This window comes from Athene cunicularia, assembly GCF_003259725.1.
Source record: "Athene cunicularia isolate RWA chromosome 11 unlocalized genomic scaffold, athCun1 chr11_part1, whole genome shotgun sequence".
Lineage (NCBI taxonomy): Eukaryota > Metazoa > Chordata > Aves > Strigiformes > Strigidae > Athene > Athene cunicularia.
Genome location: NW_020799113.1, coordinates 2,543,303 through 2,568,602, shown reverse-complemented (window position 1 = coordinate 2,568,602; position 25,300 = coordinate 2,543,303). Strand labels below are relative to the sequence as shown.

Here is a 25,300-nt window from a genome sequence, read left to right as displayed (position 1 = left end):
AATGAGTGGACTAAAACTACCTTAATATAGTGCATTTCAGGCACCTAGGTCTGGCTTGGTTTTGTTTTTATGTGAGTGATCTTAACGCTTGAACTCGTTGGGTGAAGGTGGTTGGCTGGATCTCTCTGTAGATTGGCCTGTATGGAAATTTTGCTTTCCAATTAGATATTTTGCAGATATTTTCAAGATGAGCAATTTTGATAGTGCTGTTCTTAACTTTGAAATTGTGAAACTTCGGATGACTAAGTAAACTTTTTTTTCCCTCTCCTTTGTTTTCTTGCAGCCAACTGGGTACATGGAAAACTCCATTTCCTACAGTGCTATTGAAGATGTTCAACTGCTCTCCTGGGAGAATGCCCCTAAGTACTGTTTACAGCTCACAATCCCAGGGGGTACTGTCTTACTGCAGGTACAGTAAACACAGAAGTACAATTTTCTTTCTCTCTTACTATAAATCTTGTTTAACTTCTGCTTGCTATGCATGAAATCTTAATTAGATGGACTCAGAAAAGACAGAGAACTCAGTGCTGTAGAATTATCTAACCACCAGAAAATTTGCTCAGGGTGGTAGCTCTGCAACTCTTCACGATGCTTGACAGTCAGAATGGAAATTTTGGGCCACAGTGATTAAATCTTCTTGCTGATTTTGTGCATCAAAATAGTGCTCTGTGGAAAGGACAAATTGATACAGATCTGGAACAATTGGGGTTTTTAACATACAGCCCTATTCCTGCATGAAATAAAAAATTTCATCTTCTAATTCATACAGGAAACCCATAATTTGCACTGGAACTGACAGGTATCTTTTTTTAAAAGATATTTGATCTTCACTGAAAGATTTCAGTATATTTGTATGTTTATCTACATATGCTAGTTCTTCTAGATTTCTTCATCCACCTGTGAGGTTTTGTAAGACTCTTTTGGTCATTGCAAGTTTTAGTGACAGAAAAGCACTCCACAGCACTGAGCTTTGGAACTGCTTTAGAGTAGGAAAAGAAAAGCAACTGAAGACCCAGCTGCTTGACCTTCAAAGAACTTTGAACAGTCATAACTTAAAAAGACCTCATCTACTGCAACTTAACTCTTACCACAGTTCTCAACGTTATTTCAAACACAATTTGTTACCTGTTACCCTTTGGGAATTTCCTTTTTCAGTTGAATGTACAGCCATGACTATTGTGTATATGCATTTCGTGCAGGTAGGACTGTAAACAGACTGGGTGAGCAATTTTTATAGAAAATGTGAAGAAAATATCAGTTTAAACTGTGGATAACTCATGAAAAATGAAAAAGGCTATTTTTTTCTTGAAAAAATATGAGCAACTTCAAAGGAATGATCCTAATAGAGCTTATGTATTTGGGTGTGTACACACACACTTCAGCAGTACCACTTTTGCACAAAATGTAGTCCAATAGATAAAAAGATGGGAACATACTGAATGATACACTAATGACTGTGATCTGGATCATTTGTCCGAGAAAATCATGGTACACATTGCACCGATCCATGGTTCACAGTCCAGCATTTCATTACTCCTTGGAGGTGAATTGTTTGCTGAAGTCCCTGTAGGGCTGCAAAGTATGTGACACCATCTGTATCCAGGGAGGGTTCAGTTAAAGCTCTTCTGAAGTGACTCTACCTGCAGGTCATGAGAAAAATAACCCAGGTGATATATAATTCAGTAACCCAAGGTTAGATGCCAAGCTGATCCATGTTTTCTGTACTGTAGACTTCTGTAGAGATGTGGAACAGCGAAGTTGACTCTGAGGTGGGAAGCCAATATGATTAACACTAGGTCATGCTAATACTGTGCCCAGCTAGGTCCAGCTCTACTTTGCCTTCATTTCAGACAGGCTTAATGGTCTGTCCATATGGATAGCTGTTTACCAGCAGCCCAGAGAACACAGTACTTAACTTCAGCCCTTCACGTGGTTCCTGTGCTTGGGAGTTTGGGATAGTTTTGGAGTGTCATAAAAATATCATGAGGTTTTGATGGTTTTCAACATAGTGAATACACTTTCGTTCTGAAATGGTTAGAGGTGTGCATGGAAATGTTCATGGCCACATCCTTTGTGTAGTATGTTTCTGGAGCTCCCATTCATTTTCTTCAGTGCTATAATCCTGGGGTTTTGAAGCCTTGTGAAAGGGAGCTGCAGGCATTCCTCCATTTTAATCTGAAAATGGTGCAGCTAAGTAAGTTTGGGATGACCTGAGAACATCTAACTTTGTGGACTCTCCTGGTGCATAGGTGACATTTGTGTGTCTTTTCACATGTCCTTGAAGCACAGGCATGTGTCCCATTGCACACAGAGCATACGCACATGTCTCTGCTCGGTGCCTAGCGGATTTCTGTGCCTCAAATCACTTACTGATTTGGGGCATTACTGGGGAGGGTAGGGAGTCTGAATTTCAGACAGGCTGCTACAAGTCCACCTGAGTCCTGATTCTGTGGTTTGAAAAGCCTCTACTGTGGGTGTCATTGGGAAAGGCAGGAAGACGAGCCGTAGTTTCCCAACACCTCGATTAGGGTCCTCATTATTGATGAAATGTTCCTTGCCTAATCCATTAATTGAATTAATTAGAAAGAAACTAATTTGTCAAGTTGAATGATTTTGATTTTATTTTTTTTTTTGGTGATAATTTTGACTCTGTTTTTTCCATAGATTTCCTTAGTGGTGCTAGCATTTATGTTTTCATCTGTTTCAACAGTGAGAATAGTTACATCTGCCTTTACAAATTCAATTTCTAAGTCATTATTCTATCATTTACAGTAGTTGCCTTTATGGGCCTGCTTAATAGGAAACAAGATAAAGTTTGAACCCACAGTACCCTGTTGAGTTTAAAGGAAATTGTTAGGGCATGCAGACTTCAATCTGGAGCAGCTTGCCATTTGTTTCTTTAAAATAAAACCCCAACAAACCAAACACATAAATAATTACATTTGTGAGAAAGTAACATTTAAGGATGGATCTTTTGGTATTTTCTTCGAAAAGATTTGTGTCTCTATGTAACCTCATAAGAACTGATAAAAAAAAATTGAGTGAGCTGGGCTTCTGTTAAGTTTATTGCTGCCTGGCTGAGCAGACTGGATCAGATTACATTATAACTATGGGAATTTCAACATAATTGAAAATACAAACTTAAAAATGTTTTTAGTATGACTTGGTCCTCAGTAGTGTCTTGATTCATCAACTGTGGTCAGATTGGAGGGAGTATAAAAATAGATTTCCCTTATACAGTTGTAATGTGTATTCACAAATCCCAAACAGTACTAAAAGTTACGTTTAGTCTACTTAAGAAATTGAGATGCAAAAACTGGACTTGCCAAGTAGCAGAGTTCAGCAGAAACTGTCTAGTATATGACAAAGAGTCTTAAGTATCCAAAACATGTTCACTGAGGTGCTGGGAAACAGCAATACTGAGAAATTAGCCCTTGCATACTTCAGTTATTTCCAGCTTTCCGAGACACTTCAAAACGTTTATGGGAAATTATTGGATTTGCGATCTTCTATAAAATCACTCTGCCCTGCTAGTCTGAGCATTCTCTGCTGTAATGTCCAACTCCAGTATCAGGAAGTGTATGATAGTGGAACAAGTCAAGCTAGTCCAAAACATGTTCCCAGTACTGTTTCTTCTGAAGTACACTTTTGGTGAAATTTGGTTGTTTGTGTTTGTTGTTTTTTTTTTTTTTTTTCCAGACTTGATCTACATGAGGTTTATACATACACAAAATGTTTAAATGAACTGTTTTGATCCCCACCGCTGATTTATTTCACGTTTCTGAGTAATTTTAATTTTATATTTTGATACATGTTTTTTGCACATGCTGTATTGTAGATTCTTTAATACTATAGGGTACTATTGAAGCATTTTTAGTAGTGCTGAATCACAGACTTTCCTGATTTTTTTCATTTTGCAGAAAAATTAAAATTTCCAACTTCTGCTTCTGATTTGAAACAGAAGCAAATTTTGGACAACGGGCATTTCTCTCAGATGGAAACTAATTTCCAGCAGTCCTTGCGGGAGGGTGTCAGCATGTGGTGTCAGTTCATCCTTCATGTGTTTGTCTGTGTTAGATATGACAGATGCCACAAGAGAGTCCGAGTCCATGTTCAAGTTTTCATCCCCCCTGTCTGCTGTCACCAAGGTCTATTTCTGGCTTATTACTGCACAGTAATGAGTCAGAGAAGGAAGAGTGCCATTACCTTTCCTTACATCATCCTGATGTCCTCCCATAGCAATACTGACCCATCCCAACCTATTTTAACACGTGAAGATCTGACAAGCAACGCCGGAGGTGATGCAGCTCCTCTTAGGAAATTGGATCACTGTAACAGGATGTGTCTACCTGGGTTTCAGAGGATGATTTGGTTCTCAGGCAGCAAACAGCTTAATCTGGGTTGGGATCATATTGAAAAGTCGTCTTCGTGCATGTGCTTCCCACTCAGTGTTTGTTGTATAAGCACAACTGTCTGAGCACAGGAGTGCTTCACTGTCCAGTGTCTGGGGATTCTCATCATCCCTTATGGGGGGAATGTCAGTTTTCGGGGGCTTGTGTTTTCTTTCCTCTGGCCAAATTATGTGGTCCCTGGTCCTTCTGAGGAGCAGGAATCAACTCTCACAGATTTTTTTTTTTTTTCTTTCCTACAATTGGGATAGCAGGTGTGAAAGGAGGTGTTGCTGAAGCTGGCTCTTAAGCCACACGCTCTTTAGGCCAGGAAATAGAAGCTAAATTTAGCCTTTGAAGAAGTGTGAGCTCTTTAGTATCAGTAATAGCTGGGCCTCCTTCAGCTGGGCTAAACTTCTGCTCTTCTGCTTTTCATTTGTAAAGCACAATGTGCGATTATGGTATTGTGTGGATGATTATGAAGAGGATGCTGCTATTGATAGTGAAATAACTGGAATGACCTTTTGAAAGAGACTGAAAAAAAAACTTAGAGTATAATTTCACAAGCTGCTTAACACTAAATGTAGGAAGAGCCCCAGGAAAAAGGCTTTGTTATTTCAGTCATGACAGTAGTGCCTGCTTTTCTGTGGTGTCCTTTCTTTCAGATGGGTCCTAAATGCCTTAAAGGTGCCACTTCCACCTTGCTAGTGTTGTTTTATTAATTTCTTGGCAATTAAGTGTAGTCAGAAGGAAAAACAAACAGAACAGGAAGCCTTGACCAAGCACAACAGTCACACGTTCAGCTTGGTGCTTGAGCATGCTGTTTTTGCCAGGGAGTCCCCACAGTAAATGTTTCCACTGGATTTTTGGTAACGTTTTATTTTGGTCTCCTCAGAGAACCTGGCTTTTGTTTTAAGTGTGAGTCCAGCTGATGTTGCTGGTGTGGAGAGGTCATGCAAGGACCGGAATCCGGCAGAGACAGGGAATATTTTCAGGAGGAAAACAGCATTTCTAGCAATTACTGGCAACTCTGTGCCTCAAGTTAAGCCAGAAGAGTGGCAGATTTCACTTGCAGGCCTGCCCATGCTGTGGAGGTGCAATGCTGGGATTTGCATCACCAGTGTAAAGGTTTTGTACAGTCTACATGAGGCAGCAGTGTGTGTGCCGGGGGGGTTTGACTTCCTGCAGCCCTGAGCCGCTCTGCTCTGCTCTTCCTGTGGCTGATAATAAATTGGTGCAGAGAAACCTACAGTATTTTATGAGTCCCAGTAATGAGTATCAGCTGGAGGAAAGCATAACAAAACCCCATCCTGCTGACCAGAGAGCAAACAGGGGAGAGAAAGAGAAATACAGAATAAAACCAGGAAGAGTTAAAAACAGAATCTGGATTGTCAAATCCCACATTGCCACATCTTTTCAGATGGCAAAACCCCTTAGGAAGGTATGTGTGAAGAACGCTGTTGTAAGGAAAAAATCTGGGAACTTCTTGCTACGTGGGCAAGTCTGTTCTTGTATTCTTCTGAGTAATGCACATGCCAGTAAAAAGGGATGCCATAGTGCTAACTTACTGTTAAAGGAACTTGGTAGGATGACATGTGTGGTGTGGTGGAAATGACAAATTTTCTGCTGATGCTTGTTGCTGTAGACATATTGGTATCAGTGGAGCTGTATTTATATTAGCTAAAGGTTTTCACCATCATTTCTGGAGTAGTTCATTTCTTGCAGAGTTTCAGGTGTTCTGTTTCGCAGCAGCACGCAGTTTCCTATTTTGTCTCCTCCTCATCTGGGTGGAAATTACTGCAGGGGATGTAATACTGGCATGTGAAACAAGTGTTCAGTTTCCTATTTTTGTGAGCAAAAAGAAAGTCTGCTGCTTTTTAATGAAAAAGTGTATTCCTACCGGTTGTCTAAGAAATGAAGCAGTTTGGGTGCAGAAAAAAATACTTCTCTTTTTGAGCAGAGATGTAAATTTACTCATGTTGGCCAAAGCTCTGTATATGTAGGCATTTAATCTCTTGCACAATTTTCCTCCAGTGAGTGTCTTTTTGAGGCTGATGAAATTAATCCTGTGAGTAAAGTTGGTACTGCAGCTGATCCCAGGTGGCCTTTACTCCCTGACTGAACATTTACACCCCAAAAATTAGAATATAAAATCCTTCAGAACACAGTTTCAGGATCAACTCATCTTAAAAAAGGGTATTACCTACAGTAGGCACACTTAAAATAGATACTCATCATCCTAATTGGAATAATAATAAACAAGCTATAAGTAGTTTGAATCTTCTTGCACCTTCTCAGAGTTTTACTGTCACATTTTCCTGTTTTCTACTATGTTGAGGTTGTGCAAAAACAATGGGAGGCCTGGATTGTGCAAGAAGCTCCAATCAGTTGGACCGTGTGCCACCCACACCCTGCTAAAGCCATTGCATTTGAGAACAAAAGTCATAGCAGAATTGGGGCCTAAACATACCAAACACACAGGGGGCCCAAACTTTACATAGATTAGGTTATAAAATCTCCATTGTGCATCATTCCTGTCTTATTGACTCTGTAACAACAGCAGTCAAAACGTTTCCAGGTTGAATCTCTTTTTTAAGTTGGAAAGGTAGCTGTAAAATTAGTGGTGTAGAACCAGACCTACTGTGTGGGCAAGGCTGAGAGTAAGAAAAACTTGCCCCATGTGGTCAGAATGCCCAAGGAAAGCCTGTTTTAAAGTCTTCTGTGTCTCATTTTCTTCTTTTTATTGTACCCTAGAGCTGAATAAATATAGTAGGTTATGCCCTTAGCTGGAGTGAAAAAATGTAGGTGTCAGTTCCTGGGAAGTGATGACTTCAGTGCAGAAGTGCTGGGCTCCAGGAATGCACATCAGTTAAAGCTGTAAATATGTGTGTACAGCCCCTATAAATGAATTGTAGTTCCCTACTTTACTCTTTCGCACTTATTGCTCCAAACTTCAGAAATTTTATGCACAGTAAGTCAGTGTGTGCGGAGGTGGCCATGGGCTGGACAGCTGTCCGGATGAGGGCTGACGAGAGCCTGGTGGCTCTTCTGTCATCCTGGCATGCTGTGAAGCTCCCAGTTCTTTTGGTAAGAAAGAAATATTCCTGTAGTCCCTTTCTCACTGTAAGCCTGAAAAAAGAGGAGGGAGGAACAAGGGATTCTGTGCAGGAATGAGCTCTTCATTGTCCTCTGCAAAAGGTCCAGTGTTTCCTGCGCATCGCTGTGGTTTTGCAGCTTGCTGGGGTCAGGCAGACGGAAGGGTGCACTGGAAGGATTAGTCTCTGCTGCCTGAGAGAAGTGGGAAATGCTGCTGCCAGACAGCTCCATCCAGATAATAATGGTGGTTGGGTTAAATGCATTCAGTCTATCTGTGTTGAACACCGTGGAAAGAGCGCTGGTGAAATGACCGTTGACTTTCCAAGTTCCTCTTACCGTTGAGTTCTGATCATTAATAGAAGCTTGAGGATTCCCTAAAGGTTTGTTTTTCCACTTTTGTGTTCACTTTGTCTTCTTTGTCTTCGTTTTCCTTCGAAGTGGTCTTGAATGACAGCCTGAGCTCTAAGGGTTTCTACTTTTAGAGTGGTTAAGACTCCTAACCTAGATTTAGATGCAAGTTTTCTTGAACACTTCTCTACAACAGGCAACACTATGTGTAGACAGTGGTTGGTTTCACACTTGGAACCTGATCACTTTGCTATTTTTACTTTTTAAATGGTTTTTTTTTGTGTATTGCTGGTGTCAATAAGTCTTTCCTTTGCCGGTTTTGCCTTTTATAGCATTCTTTATTTTCTGTTCCAGTATTTGCAGTCCACTTGTGTCTCTACCTCTGCCTGATGCTCTTGTCCTCATTAATGGTTTCTGTCATCCAGTTTATGTAAGACTCCAGTCAATTGCACAGTCTATCTACACATAGTATTTCTAATAATTTGTTGTGTTCTTAATATCTGTAGCTACTGACATCCCCAAAGTAGGAGAATAATTAACAGTTCTCAACAGTTCCCACTTAGGGCTTTAGCATTTGTTCTTACTTTAGACTTCAGTGCATTTTTGGTTCAAGTCATGTAATGGTCAGACCAGGGACTAAATCGGGTTGACATTTGCCTGAGAGAAGTACTACATCTCCCTAGAATATTTTGGATTTTATCAATTTTAATAACAGTACTTTAGTTTGCATAGCTGCTATGTACTCAGTCTGCATATATGTTTTTAAAGGAAGTAATGGATGTGTAACTTGCAAAATTATTGGTGCTATTGCTTAGTATACATGCTCAAGTCTATAAAAACTTTCAGTTTTACTTATTCTTTAAAGGGCTTTGATGCTAGCATTTGAAATGAAGGGGTTTCTTCCCCTCCATGAAACAGTTTTCTCCTTTAAAAAGAAAAAAGGTTCAATTTGAAATGGAATCTTTCAAAGAAATCTAGTGGGTTTTCAAAGCATTTTGTCTGGACAAAAATAAGAAATATATGTTAAAAATGTGCTTCAGGCTTTTTATGGCAAATTATTTTTGACCTTTTTATTATATTAAAATATAAAAGTATATTGAAATTCAATTGTGTAACATATATAGGTAAATGGTCTATCTTATCACATGTTGTAAGGCACATATATAAAGTACTGTGTAAATAACAGAAAATTGTTAAATAGTGGCAAACCAAATATCCTGAAGATCTTCACTCTTAAATGTTTTTACAGTTTTTCATTACATGCGAAGAAAAAAGAAAAGGAAGTTATGCTTTTTATTTCCAGTTGTAGTGAATTCATATTCTGATATGTCAGCATTCTTCGTGAAATGGAAAGTTTGTTTTGATAAACTCTATTCAGCCAAGATTATGATAGATTTATTCTGCTTTATTGCCTAGAGATAGTACTACTGGGCAAGCAACTGATTCTCATCAATATATAAATAAATAATAAGTAATGCATATATAAAAGAGCATTACTCCATTTAATTCAGAGAAGTCAGTCCAAATTTATGCCAGCAAGACATTTGTATCTGACCTTGAGATTAAACACGATTTTGGTAACTATACGATGTATTTACTTTTAGTATTGTTGCCATTATAAGTGAACTGAACCAGTGTCAGGAAATGAAATTCATTCTGTGGTGTGGATTTTGAATACTTACCTGAAAAGGTGTTGGGGAGTGAAATTTCTTGATTGGTGATTTAATTTGAAAATAGTATGTGGTTTTTAGCTGATGAAGAACATGACCTATTTATTTATTTATTTAAATAAATAAAAACTATAGATTTATAGGCTATCCTGTAATTTTCACTGATAGTGTAAAGCATTTGAATTGTAAGTAAAAATTGCCCATTAGCAGCGATGAGATAGAATTGGAAAAACCAAAGGGCATCTCTACCCACTCAAATATTTCAAACTTATGTCACCTTGTTAAGGCATTCATATTTACGTCACTGGAGATGCTTTTATATTTTTTGATACCGAGCCTTTTGACCTTTGGGAGTGCTGAACTATTCCTTCATTGGCTATGGACCTGGCTTCACACTGAGAATTTCTGGCAGCTGTGCTGAATACAGACAAAAACGGGTGATTGCTGGGAGTGATTATTGCAACATTTATGCCATTGCTGCACAGTCTGTGCATGTATCTGCACGTCTGTGTGTGCTATGCTTTTCACTCTGTTTTAATATCTCTGAAAGAGCTAAAATGTTATTTGAATGGCTTTGGGGCCAGCTGAGGAACAGGACAAGAAGGGAAACTATAGAGTATGGAAAAAACCCCACCCCTCCTAGTTAAATGTCAACCCATCTTCTTACTCTGCTCCCGATGATTAATAGGAAAGGCAAATGTTCCACCGACTTTAAAGACCAAAACCTGATTGAAATCAGGAAAGATTTTTCACAGTCTTGGGGTTGGACACCATTTCATAGGAGATTAATGTTTTGTAAAGTTTTGGTTCAGTATTTTATATTCACAGCAAGGCCTTCCTGTTACTGCTTTCTGTGAAGATAAACTGGTTATAATGTAAAGTTGTAGTTTGAGCAAAGAGTTTCCCTCACTCCGATGAGGCTAGAGGTGAAGTTAGCCAGGGTCATAAATAAAGTTCAGAAGAATACCCCGAGTGCAGCCTTACTGGTTTTAGGGCACACATGGGTGATTTGCTTAGTTTTGGCTGGGTGATCTGAAACACCGGTAGAAAATAATGATTCTGTTTGTAACTTTTATTGCAGGCTGCAAACAGTTACCTGAGGGATCAGTGGTTCCATTCTTTGCAGTGGAAGGTAAGTTCTGCACTTCACTGTCTTCCTTTTCTGCCTCTGAGAATACTTCTTAGCATTCTCTATTTCTTCATTGTAAGAGCCCTGAATGCATATTATTTTTCTTACAGAAGCCCTAAATCAGAACATGTATGCAATTTCAACTTGTTCATATTGTGAATGAAGTGGACAAATTAACACGTTATATAGCCCAGCTTTTATCAACATGTGATTGGCTTCAGAATGTAGATAGCCAATAAATTCACATTTAAATGTTATAGAGACTGGATGGGTTTGGTTTTGTACTCTGCAGTGTAATATGTTACAGAATGACTACAGCCTAATCATATGCTCTGGACTCTTGGGATACTTATTTTCTTTGGGTTTTTTTTTCTGGGAAACTAGGGAGAAAGGGTGTCTTTTAGAGTTTCTTATTTTAAGTAGCATCAATCTGTGATGCATCAGTCTGTGTTTATGCTTTAGGATGATTTGGATTTAAAGGCAGTTTCCATTTCAGAGGTCTCGAGCCCTTTCTCATTTTCAGTGAGAACAATGGACTGATTGCCCTGAGTAGGGGAAGTGGATCACAGTGACAACATTGTCTCTCAAAAGCAGCACATTCCTCATTGAAAACTGTAGCTGTTGACCTTTGGATGGAATCTGTGTGGATCTTTGATGCTGCTGGAAACAAGTTTTGGCCAGATGAAGAATATGGTTGTCTTCTCTTGTCTTGTGGTAGGAAACACAAACAGTAGCTTTTCAGCTCGGGACTTGCCTTTAACAGGGTTTCAGTGAAGTCAGCCAGGTTGGCTGTATAGCTTATCAAGATTTCAGCCTGCTGACAGCAACCACATGTGAAAATATAAGGAAGTCCCTCCCACCCAACTGGTTTTGTTGTAGGTGTGTTTGATAGTTGCAAAATAGTTGTGTAGCAAAACTACAGTGTTGGTGTGCTTTGTTACAGCCATCCGCATCTGGCAGAATCATATTCTGAGCGGATCCGGGTTTTTATCAGTAAGAGCCAAGTGTTGAGATCTCCTTTTCCAGACCACTGGCATATTCTCCAGCCTGTCACCCTGACTGCCTAAATGAGCGTGGGACAGTAGTGCTGATAGCAGAAGGCTGGGCTGTGGTGTGGCACTTTATTTTGGCCTCTTGACAGTATCATTAACACAATGCCTAGCCAGCCTTGCTTTCTTTGCAAGTCCTGAGGATAATAAAGAGCTTAAAGCATGTAGAGACACTATCTCCATGTGGCCGTTACTTTCTCTCCTGCTTTGGCAGGCAAGGATGATCAGAGAAAGCACAGACAGAAGTGATGATGGAATTTATTTTTCTACCTCACCCCCAACCAAGATGGCTGTGATACTGATGTGCTGGTGGCACGTGCCCACTTCGCTTCTGCAGTGAGGGGAAAATTGGGGTCAGAGGTGCAACTCTGAAAAAGTAAGAAGTGGTAAAGATGCAACCTGGCCCCACCAACAACCACCCCATCAATTAAAATAACAAAAAAAAAGCTAGACAGAATGACCTGGCTTGCTCACATGCCTTTTGGTCATGGAGAGGGAGCTTTGCTCTGTGGGAGTTGTTTTTAAAGGAGTATTTCTTAAACTTTCCAATGCTTCTGACCAAGCCTCTCATTTTGGGAAAGTCTGAGTAATTTAACTTGTTGCAAAGTAGAATTTATTTTTGCTTCCTTGCTTCCCTCCCCACCCCCATTAAGTTAGTTTCTGAAAAACAAGTGAAACATTATCTTGATTTCAAAGACCTTCCCTTTACCAAGAATAGCAAGTAGCATTTTCTCATAAGAATAGTGACAGGGTTTAGTCACTGCCCAGGTACTTTACTAACAAATTCCTCTTTGCTAAAGTGGAGATGGTTTTGATAGGTTTTGTTGCTTAATAGTTAAGAGGAAAAGCACCTGGTAACATTCTGCTCTTTATTTTGGTTGATATTTGGCAGGTTTAAGTGAAACCACAACAGCACTAAGAGGCAAGACAAGTGCATCTAGGAGAGTGGAGGAGTTGCAGCTATGTGGTCTACCTTAGTAAAGTTTATCACTTTGCTAGCACCACAGCCTGTGACTTTAAGAGCCAGGTGCCAAGGTTCATCTCACTCCATAATTTGTATGGTTTGATGATTAAGCAGGTAGTGAGGGAACCCACAAAAAAACAGGAAGCCTATTCTTCTGGAATGGGTCGTTTACACAAAGCACCAGCTGGCAGAGAGATCGCTGCAGCTGTATTATAATTGGGTGGTTGTGCTGATGAATGATATATTTGTCCAGTGGTCTTACAAATAATAGGTCAAAACATTTCTGCGGGCATGTAGAACACAGATGCAAACTGGTGCAGATAGCTGAAGCAGTTATTCAGGGGAAAACATTCAACAGAGATGAGCTTGCTATTGTTCGTACTGGAGTGGTGGAAGCATTTACGGAGTCCAGCTGAACCCAGAGCCCCACTGTACAGGCACTAGATGTAGGTGGAGCAGAAGACCTTCACTTCCCCTGCCCTGCCCAAGGCTGGAGGAACTCATTTTACAGATGGCAAACTGATATTCCGAGAGTTTCCAGCACTGGGGACTGTTCCCCGTGATCTTAAGCCAGCAATACTTAAATTACAGTTGTGGGCGCAGATTTGTGTTCTGTCCTCCTGGCTTTTTCCTGTGCTTCAAGCTTTGGGAGTCAGATGCTACATGTAGTCTGAGCTACCTGGAAAATGACTGGGTCCAGTGAATAGCTGTGTTGTTAAATGTCTGGAGAAGCTCTTTAGGTTCAAGCCATACTGGTTATCCTTTGGTCTTGTATGAAGGTGCTGAGGTCTGTGAGAGAGCTTTTATGTGGTGCAGTTTTAAGGATTAACACACTGTGGGAATTCAGTTTGCTAGCCAGTGCCCTGGAAATAATTTTTGTTCTAGAGACAAACATGGAAATAAAAATTAAGAATAATTTCTTTCTGCAGCCCAGAGAATAATAAAAGAGATGCTACAGATAAACAGAAATAAAAGAAAACCAAACACATAATTATCCATGTTTTAGATCGAGCTCCAAGAGGTTTTATGTGTCATCCAACTAACTAGCTGTCAGGATGCTTACACAGCTTTTTAGATGTGACTTGCTCCTTAAATAATGTGCTCATTGAAGAGGGCATGGATGTAGAGACAGACTGTTCCTTACGTAGTCGTTTTCTCTTTGGGTTTTCCATTTCAAACCCTCCCACTAAAGGTTACTCATAACTCCACTTAATCTGGGTATCAGTGTGTATCACAACTCCTGAAGGATTATTGGCCACCTCAACCTACTTTTAGAAATCCCAATTTCCTTTGGGTTATAGCTAAGCCAAATTATCTTTGTCCAGAGAATAAACAGAACATATTAACAACTGCCCAGAATCTCAAACATAAACAAATCACGAATCCATTGTGTAAGAAATGTTCCTTTCAACCAGGGAGGTTGAACTGAAACCATGATATGTAATTTTTGGTATTTGAAAGCTCATAAGTCGTAACAGTGTATCAATAAAGATAACAACACTTTCTGTGAATATGCAAAAGAGAGTAACACATGCAGTTCGTTGCCCTTTCTGGATCTAGGCTAGATACAGTGGTAACCAGTCCCTTCTGTAGGGGATGAATGCAGCTAAGCTTGGCTTGTGACTAGTAATTTTGGAACACACACAAATAAATAAGCAAATATGTACTGTTGGCATTTTCCCAGACAGTATCCATCTACTTTACTTGTTTATATCTTGCCATCTTTGGGCTGAGGACTTTCTGTGTATTTGTATAGTGCCTAGCACGTAGAGGTACTATCCTCTGTAGGAAACATTGAACCCTACTGCATCACATGCTTAAAGTATTAGTCATTAAAAGACCTGCTTGACTAATTTAGTACCATGTTGCACTTGAATTAAAAAAGACATAAGTGAGGTCTTCTTCTGGGGTCTTTAGGTCTTCTCTTGTGATATGGAGTACAGGTATAGATTCACATTAGTTGGGGGGAAGTACACCTAAAGGTTACACAGGGCATGTTGCGTTTTTTAGCACGCTCAACAGTAAACTTTGAACACCGCCCTCATTGTGGGATGTGGGTTGCTTGTGTTTTTTAGTTAGCTGAACGGTGCAGCAGTGAAACATGTCAGTTGATGGCCTTTGGGGGAATGTCCTGAATTGACACAATACAGAAAGAACAAACCTAAGTCTGCAGTAAAGCATGACTCAAGCTGGGCTTTTGTGTGCCTCTGACCTGGATCTTCTAGAGAAGCTTGCCTATACCTTGCCTTTCCTATTGATGCTCTTAACCAGTCCTCAACTGTCCCCTCATGAGTAGTGCTGCTTGGTTAGGGGTTTTACCCACCTGTTAAAATGGACAGTGCAACTGTGTTAATTGTAGAATTGTTTAGGTTAGAAGGGACCTTTGAACATCATCTGGTCTTCTTCCCACCTATGCTGCCCTTTTCCTCACTCAGTGCAGGGTATACTTTGAAGTTGTACAAGGTTGCTGAGAGCCTGTACGGCCAAGCTGTGAAGCCCCAAACCAGGCACAGCATTCATGTGTGGTCTCACATGGACTGGAGAGGAGCGGTTGCCTCCCTCGTCTGCTGTCTGCTCATGCTTGTGCAGCCCAGCAGTTGACAGTTGCATTACTTCTGTTTTAAAATCAATTTTCTACGTGGACTCCCATGTTTTGATTCCCATGAATTGGAAAACTGGAACAATGCTGTCATTTGGGATTTGTAAATATTTTGCATTGAATGCTAAAACAAGCAACGTTGGCTTTCATTCAAAAACTTTAATTTTGGATTAATATTTCTCTGGTTCTCATAGGGATTGCTGTATCTGTGTCTTCAGGAAATAGATACTTCTGTGCACAAGCAGCCCTATTAATTGCAAAGGGATTGACTGTATATAAAGTCATACTTGACCTGAATGACGGTATGCTGTCTGGTTGTTCCTCTGTTCATCTTAATGAATTCCTTGTCTGTTAGTACCAAGTATTTTTTATACACTAGCTGTTGGTGAGTATCCGTTTCTGTACCTAACGGTGAAAGTTCAGAAGTAGTTATTTTTCTGTGCTTTAAAACTGCGAGAAATTAAGTTGAGAGAAACTGTTCTTGAAAGTGTGGTAAAGCCTTCCTTGTGTAGAACACCTTTACGGTTTTGTCACCATGGTAATGATTAAAAATAGTGCTGATACAGGAGTGAGGTTTATATAGAATTTAGATGATGACATTAATTTATAGCCTTAAATCTTGGTAAATCGTGCCTTAAAAATATGAGATCAGGATAAAATTGTATTGGCTATGGTTATAATAAAAAGGCCTGTGTCTGTCATTTGTATTTAAAAACCTAATCTATGATCTGAGAGAGGAAGCTTTGATACCCTATGACAATTCAGTAGCCCTGTGCTGTACTGCATAGTGAAAATATTACTCAAAGAGCTCAGTGGTTTTTTGGAGTGGTGGCTCCTGGACTTCAGACCCTCTTTGGTGGTTACACAGCACATGCAACTGTAATTGTCTTGGCTGTTTCTTTGTTTTCATTAGCTGAAAACCTGAGGAACACAGAAGATCCCATCTTCTGTTATTTTGAGGTGAAACAATAAATAATTATCAAACAATTGGGCCAGTGATGTCTTTTTTTTTTCCTCTGTATTTTTTCTTTTTCCTTTTATGTCTCTATACAAGTCAATAATGTATTGATGGGAATCTAAGATGTGGAATTAAGTTTTGCCTTTCAAAGCCTTAGGGCTCTGAAAGCATTGCGGGCTTTGATGACACACGAGTTTTGGAGGAGCAAGTTTCTTTCTTTGATAGACAAAAGGCAGCCCATGAGTTTTTGGCTGGTGGTTTTACTCTTCCCATGGAATGTGTGGGTACCAATTGTGGGAGACCATGAACAGGGTTTTAAGATGGCCAGAGCCTCTCCCCTGCAGGAGTTTGAGCATCCTCATAGAGTTTCAAACTGGACTTTATACTCAATAAGGAACAGATGCAGGGTCCAAGTGGTGTGTTAATGGACCTGTGTTGCCAAGAAGAGAAGCTGGTGCCAGTTGGAGCTTTCTGGTGAACATAGTGGGACTGAAAATATACTGTGGCATTTTTCAGTTCCTGATCTCCCTCCCCCCCCCAATGTTAGGTTGATGTTTACTGATAAGGTTTAATCTTTTTTTGTGTTTGAAAGGTAGCATGAAATGCAGCTGTTTCTGCCAGCATGGGGCTCTCCAGTGGCATCCCATTGCTCTTCATGCAGTGATTGCTAATACCACCTGGTCTATTGTCTGAACAACCTCCCTGGAAATTCAGGAGCAACATCATAGAAATCTTGTCATACTTACAGCCTTTTATTTTCATAATGTTAATTTTTTATAGTTAAATATTCACCCCTACTGATTTTTTTTGGAGGGGGGTGTTTGGGGGTTTTTTGGGTGGGGGGGCTTAAGACATCTTCAGGAGCACATGAAGTCTGTTGGCTCCCTCATTTTTCCACGCAAGTTTGACAGTCTTAGGCCATCTGTTATCAGAAGTCACTTGAAAAATGTTGGCCTTGTTTTCTGTTTCTGAGATCTCAGTTTGCTAGAGGTAACTGTGCTGTCACAGCAGAAAGGCATTGATCTCACTTTGGGACATGGAAATGAATAGATGAAAAGCAGACAAGATGTTGACAGAAAGTTTTTTATTTTTTTATGAAACACTGGTGGTGTTTTAAGAACTGGAACAGGTGGAGTGGTTAGGTGTTTTTTTGAAGCATTCACGGCCTTTGCCTTTGCATTAGGATCACTGTTTCTGGGGGACACTGCAGCATGTTCCTCCCATAAGGTACATCTACAGCAGGGGTAGCTGATCACCGCCTGTACTCTGCATTGGCTTAACATGAATCACTTTAAATCTGGGAGCTGCATATCCGTGTCAGCACAGCACTTTGTCCAACCGAAAGAGGCTCTCGACAACATGCTGAGATGCCAGCCAGGATCTGAGCTGCTGCTCCGAGCTGCTCTGCCCTCACCCAGCCATATGCACACATGGTTTGTATACCCATAGATGCCCGCTGCATTGCCCAAACAGGCTTTTCTAAGGAGACAGACCTCAAGACAATTAATGGCATAGTGGTGAAATTTGAGTAGAAACTAGATAGTTATTTTCCGGTTTGCTTTAGCCTAGTCAGGACCAGCTCTAAATGTTCCCCTCTAGACTTGTATGCTACCCTATTCAAACTAATATTAGGTCTGAAGATAGAGGGGTGTCAAAACCAGCTGAATAAACAGGTCAGCTTGTTATTGTGTACTTAGGTCTTGGCTCTGAAGAGGAGTAAATACAATTGCTGGAGTATGTTGCTTCTCAGGAATGCTGAGCTGCTGGCCAGGAGGGATCCTCGGTTTTTGTTCTGGTGAATTGCTTCTCTACATTATTCCAGGGCTGACCTTATGACTAATTCTTTGCAATTCAGGACTTCCAGGTCATGGTGATCATTGTTGCACCAAATTACAACTTCTTATCTGTAACTGTCATAATATACAGCTGCACCAAATTAGTCTTTCGTTCAAGTTTCTAGCTGCAGAAAAAATCTGGTTTTAGGAGATCTCTTATGAAGACAGGACAAGACTAGTAGTCTTTCCCAGGAGTGTAATTATCCTCCTTGCATGATGCATTGGGTGTGAAAACCTAGCTCTGGGAGTTGACACATGCTAAGTGCCTTGTTAAGCTGCTGTCATGGGGCCCAGTTCTGCATTATGGATGTTACAGGACTCTTGGTGTTAGAAGAGCTGAGCCTGAAGAAGCAAAGGGGATCTAGATGTTGTTTTAAGTTTCTCCTTTCTTTGCACAGTTTTGTCCTCATATTTATTTCTTCCAATATAATTAGTGTGAGTGCATCATAGTATGCATAATGTATTAGAGGATTGTAAAACTGCTAATAATATCCACAGAAAACCCCAAAACAGTATGTGGCAAGTGTCACAGTCTGTGTCATCTGCCCTAGCTCTTGCTATAAGTCACATGTTCATCTTGTCTGTCACACCCGGGTGTCTTTTTTTCCCAGCATAGTGATTGTTTCAATATTAGGAAAAAAAATATCAGAAAACAGTGCTAGTAAAAGTATGTATGCCCTGCATTCTTCTGTGTTCATTCAGAAGCCATTGCATCACAACTATTTACCATAGCCTGGTTTCTGGGGCTCTTTACTTGTAGTATTTAAGATGGGAATACTAGATTAGGCTGTGTGACTAGAGGCAAAATCCATCAAGCACAACGGGGTTGTTGTGAGTGACTTAGATGCATCGGCCCATCTCTGAACGTGAAGGCAGCGGTTTTGGTAGCACCCCAGTGATCCCTGACCTTCTGTAAGGAGACTAGCCTTGGGATCAGAAAACTGAACGCTGCGAGACGATTCAGTCTTGCACGTCACGCAGCATTTGTACAAAGGAGAAAGGCAGAAAACAAATTGCAGCTATTCAGTGGCATTTTGGTAGGCTAAAGAGTTGCAAGAGGTTTGGGGTTTTGTACTGATGTGGTGCAATAAGATGTGATATAAAAACATGGAACAAGGTGATGGGGTTGTTTCAGATACAAATGCGGCTCTGAAATGTGGTATCTCCCTGTGAGAAACTGGAAAATTCAAATCTCCAAAGCCCAGTGATCTGAAGACAGAAATACCCTGCTTTTCTGAGGTCCCTTTTAAGATGCTTGCAAGCATCACATCAGCATCCAGTATCTGTGCTCTCCCTAAGGCTCTGCAGCAGCTTTCTGACACAAACATGTTCCTCGAGCCGTGCACATCTCTCTTGCTGACGACATTGATGATGCAGGTGCACAAGAGAGAGAAGCCAATTTCAAAGCCATTTATGGTGTTGAAGTGCTAGAAACTCAGCACAATAATACATTTGCCAAGGAGGAAAAAGTGAAACAGGTGGGTAAATGTCCATTTGGAAGGTTTTGCTGACTGGTGAGAGGGGAGGAGGGCAGAAAAAGCTGAGGGTGCCCACTGCTAGCAGTGGAGACTAATAAGGAAAAGGGATGACGTGGCTTTTTAATCCTGTTTGCATATCTGGGAAGAAATAATTGCTTTGTGTGCTACTCGGTGCTACCTAAGCTAACTGGCATTTCCCAGAAAATAGAAGTGGGATGGATTATCTTATTTTTTGTCAGCAGTTCCTACAATATGTAGTGTTAGTAGCTGCTTAATCCCAATTTGAGGTGATTTCTCAGGTGGCAAGTTCTTCTGATCAGAGTTCTTACGTGCCTGAAATTACTGGCATATATTTTGCAGCCTTGCAGGTGAGGCAGCGTCCTGTTTTCCCAGTGATGTCCAGCTCTCTCGTGCCTGAATGGGATCTGAAGAGTATAGTGTCAGGCTAGGGGTGTTTCTGCACAGCAGGTATGCTGTCTGGCTATTCTCCACAGTGGCCTTGCGCACAGCTTTTTCTTTGGCGGACCTGGTCAAAGTGCAATGACGATAAGATTGTGCGTGTTCTTTTTTTCCTACACACTATCTCTTCTCTGCAGTGGCAAAGTCATTTATTCCCACCGCAGGTAGGAATAAATTCCCACCACTGAGAGCTGGTGGATGTCCAGGACTAGGCTCCACACACACAGCCATCATGTGAGGAATATAAAGTGTGGAATGTAAAGCGATTAGGAACCTTGATCAGTTCAGCTTGGTGTCAGAGGCATTCTGTAGTGCAGTCAGTAATGGTAGGTCTCTGCGCAGAGAAACCCACAGCAAGGACTGCACCTAGGTTCATGTCACAGTGCTGTGTGTCTTCTGCTTTCTGTGTGATGCATGCTAAACTCCCCAGTCCTACAGTGCCTGCTATAGTTTATTTATTTAATACTATTTTTTCCCCCATGCACTGCAATGCAGTTAGTCCTCTGAAGGTTTTGCAAAGTGTGGAGTGTATACGGTACACATATTCCTGCTTTTCATCTAGAAGTCTGTTTTTTTTTTTTCTTTTTTTTAAAATGGAACATGATTTTGCTGACTCCAGCTCATACTGCATAATCTCAAATACTGGAGCACGTCAGACTCGCACCCCTCTGGAAACTGTGGGTTGTGCCAGAACACTGAGATCCCGACACCCAGACAGTGTCCGTGTTGAGCATTTGCTGTTCTAGAGAAAAGGGCTAGAAATGCTGCAGCAGGCAGCAGTGAGGTCCTGCAAGAAAAGGAGGTAGTTGTGCCTAAACATGTTTGAAACCTTCGCTCTGAGGATGAGTCAGAGGCTGTTACGGTGCTGTAGATCAAGCAGGGTGTTTGGCTCCTGCCCTAATTGTGTGAGTCCAGCAACCTCTACGTGAAGGTTTTTCTCACTCATTCTGCATGAGTTTAAAGCAACTCAGGAGGCTTTGTAACACCCCCCCCTGCCTGCAGTTAGGGCAGATCTTTCCTGTACATGTGGGACAACTGTGTTGTTCAACTGTATTGAAGTTGTTGAAGTTTTTCCTTCTGCCTAACATCAGGAGTGAAAGGTGTTATGTGACTTTTGCTTTAAATAAAACAAAACAAAACACCCAAACAGTCATGGGCAACATATTTTAAAATATTTCTTCTTCTGGGGAGATGTTACATGGGATTTGCAACCCAAGATTGCAGCTGTGTCTCTACCAACGCTTTTTGCAAGTAGGGAGTGTCTTGTGCTCCTGCTAGAAACGTATCTGCAGTCATAGTGAAATTCCGCATAGCCAAAGCAACATTAAAAACAAACCCCAGCTTGGCTTCGATATGAAAAATACGGAACAGCAGTTGCTGTGTGCAGGATGAAAGCTGATGTTTTGCCAACCTGAAGTGTAAAGCTGGTGCTGGAACTGGGGCCTGAAGAATGGGAGTGTTTGCCAAAAGGAAATGGAAGCAGGGATGGAGGGTTTCGGGGAATGCATCAGTGTTGGCCGTGCCAAAAAATGCCTCCCCTGTGGACAGGTCTGATTACGATAGTAACCGCATTAGCCCATGCAAAGTGCAGCTGGAGCCACAGTTGGCCTTTTGCATGTTCTAGCTGGGGAAACAGCATCTCAAATGCACAGCTAAGAGAGCTGGGTTTGGATCAGCCGTCTGTCTTAGTGACCAAAAGGCTGTATGCAGGGATTTGAGAGAAAGAGAAGATGCCAGCAGAAATAAAGCCCAGTTTCTCTGCTTGGCAGGGGGAAGGTCTACCAAAGATGACCTCTTCCCTCCCCGCTTAGGGGGCTAGAAGGAAATGACAATTTTTGAGTTGCTTTCAGTTTTTGGAGGCACACACACTTTAGCTGTGTGCAGATTCATCTTCAGTGGAGCCCATAAATTGAAGATCTGCTTGCCCAGTGTTTTTAGTTTTCTTTTTCCCCTTGGATAGAATATTCTTCCCATCCTCTCATCCCGCTGTGTTGCTGAAGGCTATCGTTGCAGTAGTCTTGAGTACATGGGAGAGCAGAAGCCCAGAAGGATGGTCAGTCAGGTGACAGCCATGTGCAAAGGAGGTGGAGATATGTATCTTTATATCTCTAATGTATATAGATATGTAATATACCTCAGGAGCAAGTTCTTCAGTGTATTAATGTCGCAGCTGCCCAGTGTCATGCTGGGAAGTGAATGAGGAGGCAGCCCTGTGAGCCGCCTGGTTCCACTTCCACTTTGCAATTCTCTTTGTCCAAGCAGAAATGTGTTTCATCCGTGTTTCATCCTTCTAAAATTCTGTTTATTTCAGCATTCTTTTACTTTGCATGGTACTGTCTCAGTGGTATCTGAGCAAAGGGCAAACTCTGTGCCTGTGGGAAGTACCTGTGTTCCAGCTTGTGCATTAGTAACAGCTGAACCCACATCACCACTTGCTGAACCCATTGAACTCCGTTGGCTTTGAAACAGCACTGATCTCAGTGTCCGGGGGTTCTTGCTTGGCTTAGCTGAGATCTGGAGCAAGGTGGTAGACACTGTTGCGAAAAAAGACAGGTGAACGAGTGTAGGCTGAAAAAGGAGGTGAGTGAAGATGTTGTGATGGGGAAGCGCAGCAACAGGATATCAACATTCAACTTGCTTGCTACAGCCACAGTGCATGTGGGTGGTGCTTTTACTTAGGGGCGCCATGGTCTGGCAGTTAGCCTGGAGGCCTGAGAATCAGGAGACCTCAGTTCTGCTCTGGTCCTGACTTGCCGTATGACCTCAAGGAAATCATCTCGATTTTCTTGTTCTCTCTCTTGTTCTTGCCTCTAATCATCAAGACCATGAGCTGCTCAGGGCAGAGACTGTCACTTGATATATTTATTCAGAGCACAGATTCATGGGTGCCAATCTTATGCAATAAATAATGGCGATTTCATCAGGATCTTTTTTATATGAAATGGCAAAAAATGAAATGTTATTTAGACCTTAACTGAGTAAGAATGAGAAAGTGTCTAGCTTATAACATTTCCCTCTAGTTCTCTGGCCTGTGGCAATGAGCTTGTGGGCAAGTGAGTCTCAAATGACCAAGGCAGTTGGGTTCAGAGAAGCAACTGAAGCAGAGAGGTTGATGCACTTCAGCATTTAGCATTGGGTAAAATGAAAAATACAGAAAACGCCTTGACCTGAAAACATGGTAGAGTGCAAAAGTTTGCTGCTGCTGTTTTGCAGCTGTTTTAGAGAGCAGCACATTAGTCTTTCTGTGCAAAACCTTCAGAAGGCATGAAGAGTTTGACTACTGCAGCATGAGCAGTCTCAAGTCCACAGTTTGGAAAAGTTTCTATAATATTTTCCCGGCACGATCCCTGGGTGGAATTGGATGTTTTTATAGACCTAGGTTTTTTAGGTAAGTTGCTCTTTTTCTTCATATTGGTAAATATTGCAGGTAGAAACTTAGTTTGGAAGGCTTCAGTAGATCCAGCTGGTGGTTTAAATCCATCTGGCTATCAGGGAAACTTCTGTTAGCAACAAGTTATTCTTAAAAATTTTTCAGAATGCCATGAAGTGACTGATGCCTGCTAGTGTTGAAAGCAGAATATGGATCTAGCGGAGTTCTGAGCATGCCATGGTGTCTTTGTTTTCATGAAGGTAACGAGTTACTAGACAAAATGCCAGCAGGTGGTGCTCAAGAATACATGGTCCAGCTCCTGGGCTTTGTAGGACAAGCCAAGCATCTGTGTTGAACATCGTAAGCAACTCTTCCTGTTTCTTGTTATGCAGTGTTTTAACAAAATGTTCTGCTGCAGTGGACAAAACCGTTCTGGTGTCTGCTCTCAGTGTTTTTTTCCCCTCTGTATATTTGCATCTAGCAAGAGGCACCCCCATTTTACCTAAGTGCCATCGACGTTAAACTGTAACACTAGCTTGGCTCAGCCATCCCCGCAATGAGCTGGGGAGGACCTCTGTGCGGGAGGTTGACCTTTTCCCTTTTGCTAGAACTGCCCTCGTTGCTCAGCAAGAAATAAACAATTGCTGGCACACGCAACCCTCAAAGCCAGCGTACGTTCCTGCAGTAGCTCTAGCTTCTCCAATAAAGAAACAATTAGTCGCATGCTATTGAGCGCTAAAGGGCTGATGAGCAAAGAGCTAGAATTTATTAGGCTCTTCTGGATTAGGGCTGGCAATTTTTTTAATGTAATGAAGATAGTATTTGCTGATGGAAAGACAGGTTCACAAGAGTACACAGTGTTTCCTGGCCATTAGTAGCAAAGCAGGGATGAAATTTGGTCATCAAGGAGGCTAACTTCATCTTCCCCTTTTTGAATCAGATGTGCCAGCTGCTTTAAGATGTTCCTGACATGAAAGGTCTTCCTAGGACTAAAACAGCAGTTGTTCCATGCCATCTGATTTTGTGCATTAGAGTCCATTTTTCTTAGATGTCAGCTACATCAGTATTATTCTTGTCCAAGGAAGTGGTATATGAGCAAGGGCTACGGGATGAGGCCATTATGGGATAGAAAGACCATCTGAAGATGTTACTTAAAAAAGCTGAAAGTTTCCTCGGCTCTCCTGAACTTTCTGTTCACAGCAGTGTTCAGGAGGTTTTGAGAACTGATGGCAAAAAACACTGCTTAAAGATTTTTGTCACATTTGCTTGCTTAATAACACTGGAAAAGTAATTTTTCACATGTGGACTTCAATTCCTCCTCCTGTAAAAGAGGCTTGAGACTTAGGTCTTTGGGTTTCTGCAAGACTTAATTAATTAGAGTGATTTGAGAATGAAGGATGTCCTGTCAATGTCACTTATTCCCTGTGCTGCTTCTTCTGAGTACTTATTAAATTCAGTGGGTTTGCTTTTAAAGTCAGCATAGGAAGATTTTGGAAAGACGCTAGCTGTGTGGTTCTGGCTGGTCGGTAACTAGGAGGGTCAAATTCCAAGTTGGCATGTGTTATTTTCACTCACATAAATTGTCGCAGGAGCTGCTGCTTTTAGTGAAATCCCAGTGAAACTGGATTCCCACCCCAGTCTTTTTATTGTACATGCTATTAATGAATGTTGTGTGAGTATTTCCAGCAACTGAAGGCATCTTTTACACCTACATCCAGGGGGAACGAACTCCTCGCATGTGTTGACGTGCCTGTTCTTTGATATGGGTCTTTACCAGGCAGCTTTGCTTTTAAAGCTCGTGAGTGATTGTTTCTCCTTGCTCCGGAGTCAGCGCAGGTAGAATAGAGCAGATGGCTCAGTGTTGGCTAAGTGCTTGCTGATACACAGCAAATTGCTTCTGTAACCAACTGATAGGTTTCAAGCTTTAATTGAGGCTTTCAGCAAGGCGCTCAACAGT

General features: G+C 41.2%; 1 protein-coding gene across 1 annotated transcript in view; it reads left to right on the top strand.

Annotated features, from left to right (window-relative positions):
* The first annotated feature begins 283 nt into the window (after window positions 1-283).
* CMIP (c-Maf inducing protein) overlaps window positions 284-25,300 on the top strand; it is a 63,259-nt gene continuing 38,242 nt past the window's right edge. Inside the window, exons 1-2 of the mRNA XM_026856854.1 lie at window positions 284-409; window positions 10,584-10,634. Of these exons, the coding sequence (XP_026712655.1) occupies window positions 296-409; window positions 10,584-10,634 (165 nt within the window). The 5' untranslated portion in view covers window positions 284-295. The remainder of the gene's footprint in view (window positions 410-10,583; window positions 10,635-25,300) is intronic.